The sequence below is a fragment of the Impatiens glandulifera genome, chromosome 3 (genome assembly GCF_907164915.1).
Source record: "Impatiens glandulifera chromosome 3, dImpGla2.1, whole genome shotgun sequence".
Lineage (NCBI taxonomy): Eukaryota > Viridiplantae > Streptophyta > Magnoliopsida > Ericales > Balsaminaceae > Impatiens > Impatiens glandulifera.
In genome coordinates, this window is record NC_061864.1 from 30,639,074 (window position 1) to 30,643,389 (window position 4,316).

General features: G+C 27.3%; 1 protein-coding gene across 1 annotated transcript; it reads right to left on the reverse strand.

The window, feature by feature from the left end:
* Nucleotides 1-205: 205 nt before the first annotated feature.
* LOC124932309 (ankyrin repeat and SAM domain-containing protein 6-like) lies at nucleotides 206-1,392 on the reverse strand. Its single transcript, XM_047472927.1, has one exon. It carries the CDS (start codon nucleotides 1,222-1,224, stop codon nucleotides 355-357), a length of 870 nt encoding a protein of 289 aa, XP_047328883.1. The 5' UTR covers nucleotides 1,225-1,392; the 3' UTR covers nucleotides 206-354.
* Between the last annotated feature and the right edge of the window lie 2,924 nt (nucleotides 1,393-4,316).

Here is a 4,316-nt window from a genome sequence, read left to right on the forward strand (position 1 = left end):
GAAGACATGTATTGATTTGTTAAATATGGATCAATCATTGCATCCGGTTTCAGTGAGTTTGATTAAATCACAGCAAAGTTGAAACACAATCACAAACTGGCCAGATTTAGATCATTCCCATCTACAGGTTATACTAAATCAGCAGTAAATGAGTCATCTTGATTGAACTTCAATGAAATGCTGTATTTTGAAAGAACCCCAGAAAGAAATAAGATCAAATAAGCTTGAATTCTCATATATATGGGAATTATGATCCAAACCCAAAAATATTGCAAGTCAGAAAGACAGTTGATTCAGCAAAACATATGGTGTTCAGAGATGTATTAGAAAGAGAAGAGTTTAGTTTTTTGTTACTCATGAGAATCCTCTGTTTAGCTTCTGAATAGCACAGAACATTTTACGTCTAGAACCAACAGCATTTATCCCCATATCTTTAAGATCTTCTAATGTCAACAATGGCAAAACTTCATCATCTACCTCATGTATCTCGAATACTGGTGCATATCGACCTAACCCTAATTGGTTCAGCCACACTTTCACCCCATTTCTCTCCTCCACCTCCTGATTCCAATTTCTGCCATCGTTATCAGATGGTCCTCCATCCATGTCCACACCTTCTTCATGGGAGCCTCGAACAACAACAACCCTTCTTCTACCTCTGTCTGCTGCATCAATGGCGATATTATTATTATTATTATTATTGTCAAGAGAGTTAATCGGACTGGGTTCTTTCAATCGACTATCAGAATCTTCAGCATTGAAATCCCTAAATCTCTCATCTTCCATATCTTCATCTCCACCACTAATCTTCTCATCCCCACCTCCGGCCTCTTCAGTCTTCAACAACCAATTCGACCGGATTCGTTTCGCAGATCCACCGCCGCGTCTAGACTTCGAATCCCGCACTTTCCAGCTCCCAATAGCGACGCTCTCCAAATTCCCTTCTTTATCAACTCCTTCTAGGGTTTCATGATACTCTACCCCTGCAACGGCGCCGCTACCGCCACTCAAATTGACGACAGGACGAGCTCTCAAACCCTTTCCGGAGTCCTTTATCGGTGGCTTACATTGCTTCAACCTTCGATTATCATAAGCCTGGTCTCCGATATCTCCCAATCTGACACTGGGTCGACGCTGCCGCTTTGTTGATGGGTTCTCTGTGGAAGTGATGGACGGAGGTACCACTCCGTTAAGATGAATCTCCGGCGGCTGTTGGTCCTCCATTTTGGAGGTAAAAGCAGTATCTTTGATGCAGTAAAAATGGAGGAGGAGGAAGAAGAAGAGGAAGTTCTGTGAGTAAAAATGGTGTACTTTTGACTGAATGTGACTGAACAGATGAACCTTTCCAATTTCCCTTCTGGGTATGGCTGAAACTGAAAGAGTAAAGACGAGAGAGAAAGAAAAAGAAAAAGGAAAAAATTACATTTTTTTAAACTTAGATTTTATCTTAAAGTCAGATTTATATGATATATAGTCAAACTATATAATTATTATACTTAATTTAAGTAATACTTTAATACAAAACTATTATAATTCAAAACAATTATATTACTTTTTAAATAAAAATAATTGTTGAGAAAAGTGAAAAGAATAAAATAATACCATTTTTATTTTATTTTTTACATGAATTTATTTCAATCATGACCCATTTAAATTAAAGCATTATTTTATTTAAGAATAAGATAAAATTAAATAATTTAATTAATAAAAAAAAAGAAAGAAAAAATATAATAATATTTAATTAATAAATATATATATATTAATTTTATATTTCTTTTTTTTATGTTTTTTTTCTTGTATTAATATTAATTATTAATTATTTTAAAATTATTTGGTCTCAATATCAGTGATTTATCCATTCTACAACAAAAAAAATTTTAACACAAAAATAAATTAATTAATAATCAAGAATTGAATAATAATAACGACTCATTCATCAAATAATAAAAGTCTAATAATCAAATATTAGACAAAATAATATTTCTTACTAATACTATAAGTTATGAATAAAAAATTAAATAAAATATTATTAATTTTATTTTTGTTCATATTAAATTAAATAAGAAAAAAAATTTCACAAAAATATAAATATTACAGTATAACAAAATTCAGAAATAAATTGTTAAAATATCTTCAAAAATGAGAATTTGAGGACTAAGAGAAATAAAAACAAATAAAAAAAAAAGTTGAAATAAAATAAAGAGAAATTTATATAAAAATAATAAAATATTTAGAAAGAAAATAAATTTAAATGATTTAATTAATAAAAAAGAAAGTCAATATATTAATATTTAATTAATAAATATATAAATTAAAAAATAAAAATTAACTATGTTAATTAATAGACTACCTTTTTCTTTTTTAGTAGATATATTTAAATCTTTATTGAATTATTTAAAGTGACAAATTTATAATTGATTGAATGTCAGTGTTCTCACTTAAAACAATGTGATATTTAGGAAATCAAAATATAAATTTTTGGATTAAGTATGTAATTACTATATTCAATTAAGAAAATATAATAGTATATAATTTAATTTTATGTACTTTTTTTTATGATAGTGTTTTTATGTATATTGAGGTCTTATTAATACAGAAATAATTTTATTAATATGGTATGAGATTGCATTAAATATTTTGTTGTTGATGTTCATCCCAACATTTTGGACTCAGAATTATGCGCGACTCGACATTGAACATGGTAAAGAATAATAAAGACTTCGTGAATGAGAAATATAGGTCAAATCGTGATATGTGGCCTTGTTGAATGAAGAGAAATGGCATAATTAGGCATAACCTAATTTATGTTAAATTAGGCATTGAGTAGAAATGTGAGGCACAATGCACAATTCTTGTTGATGAACTTTATGTCATTTATTTAATCTCATGAGATAGCTTAACTTGAATGGTGCAAGTATTCAAAACGCAACAAATGTTCACTTCAATTATATATGTTGTCAACGAGTTGTATACGATGCTCTAGGATAACTTGAACCTAAACCAAACACGATATGATTTCATATAACTTATATGTGGCATTCTAACTTTAATAACTAAATTGTATCGTTTTTACGACAATAACTTAGATATTACCATGGTAAGGAGAAGTAAAAACTTCCTTACTTTTCTTTCTTTATTTATTTTATTTTCTCTTTTAATGCCAAACAATAAATAAATAAGTAAATTGCACAAATTAAAGCCTAATCATCATATAAGCAACAGCTAATAGAACTCCAATAAAGTAATTAGTGTACGTAATGATCACTATGCCAACCACACTAGACAAAAGATGATTAATTTATACATTACATATGTTAGCTTTGAGTATTAAGTAGGTTAAGCAATGTGGTTTAGGCAAATTAATTATATGAAATTAAATAGAGTTATATGGTGTTGAAATTATACAAGTTCATTTGAGTCTTTTACACTAGCTACTTGTAAAGTGAATGATGCAATTTCAAATCATTATTCACACTTCAAATTTTATAACATGTTAAAAGAAAGAAAAAAGAAAATGATAAGTAACCGATGACTAAAGAAAAAAGAAAATGATAAATAACCTATAACTATTGACGGGCGACCGATTCAGAATTTGGAGTTACTATGGTCCCAAAAATATTTGGGATGGGCTCGAAAATAAATGAGAAAAATTAAATAAATATTTCAATTGAATAGTTATTTAGATTTATAAAATTAAGAAATTATGAAATAATTTGATCTTAATTTAATATAAAAAAAAACAAATATGCTTTTGGATGTATTAAAAATTAAAATATCATCAAATAAAAAAAAAAGTTAAAACTAATTATTCATCTCTCAAAACACTTTTAGGTTTTTCTCAAGAGACTATTTGTTTTTATTTTATCTCATGCTTTAATCGCGAACATTCATTAAATTAAATGTTAATTACTTATAATCATTCATTTACTATATTTTTATTATAAATACTAGTACATATAAATATTAATATTCATTAAACAAAATAATATAACTTTTTAGTATTTATCATCTTTCTTATTATCAGTATTCTCTACCTTCTTCATTTCATTCACTTTAACATGGCATGAGAGCATTTATAAGGGTTAACACCTAGGATCTTATCAAAATCTTTTAATGAGTAGAAGAATATATATATAATGTCTATATAATAGACATAACCTATATAATTCAATATAACATTCAATACAATCTTTTCTCATTCTTCTAACATGATTATATTCGAATTGAGTTTAATTCGGATTGAATTTGAATAATACAACTAATTTAAAATTATTAAATAATTTAAATTGACATTTACAAATATATAAATATTTTTT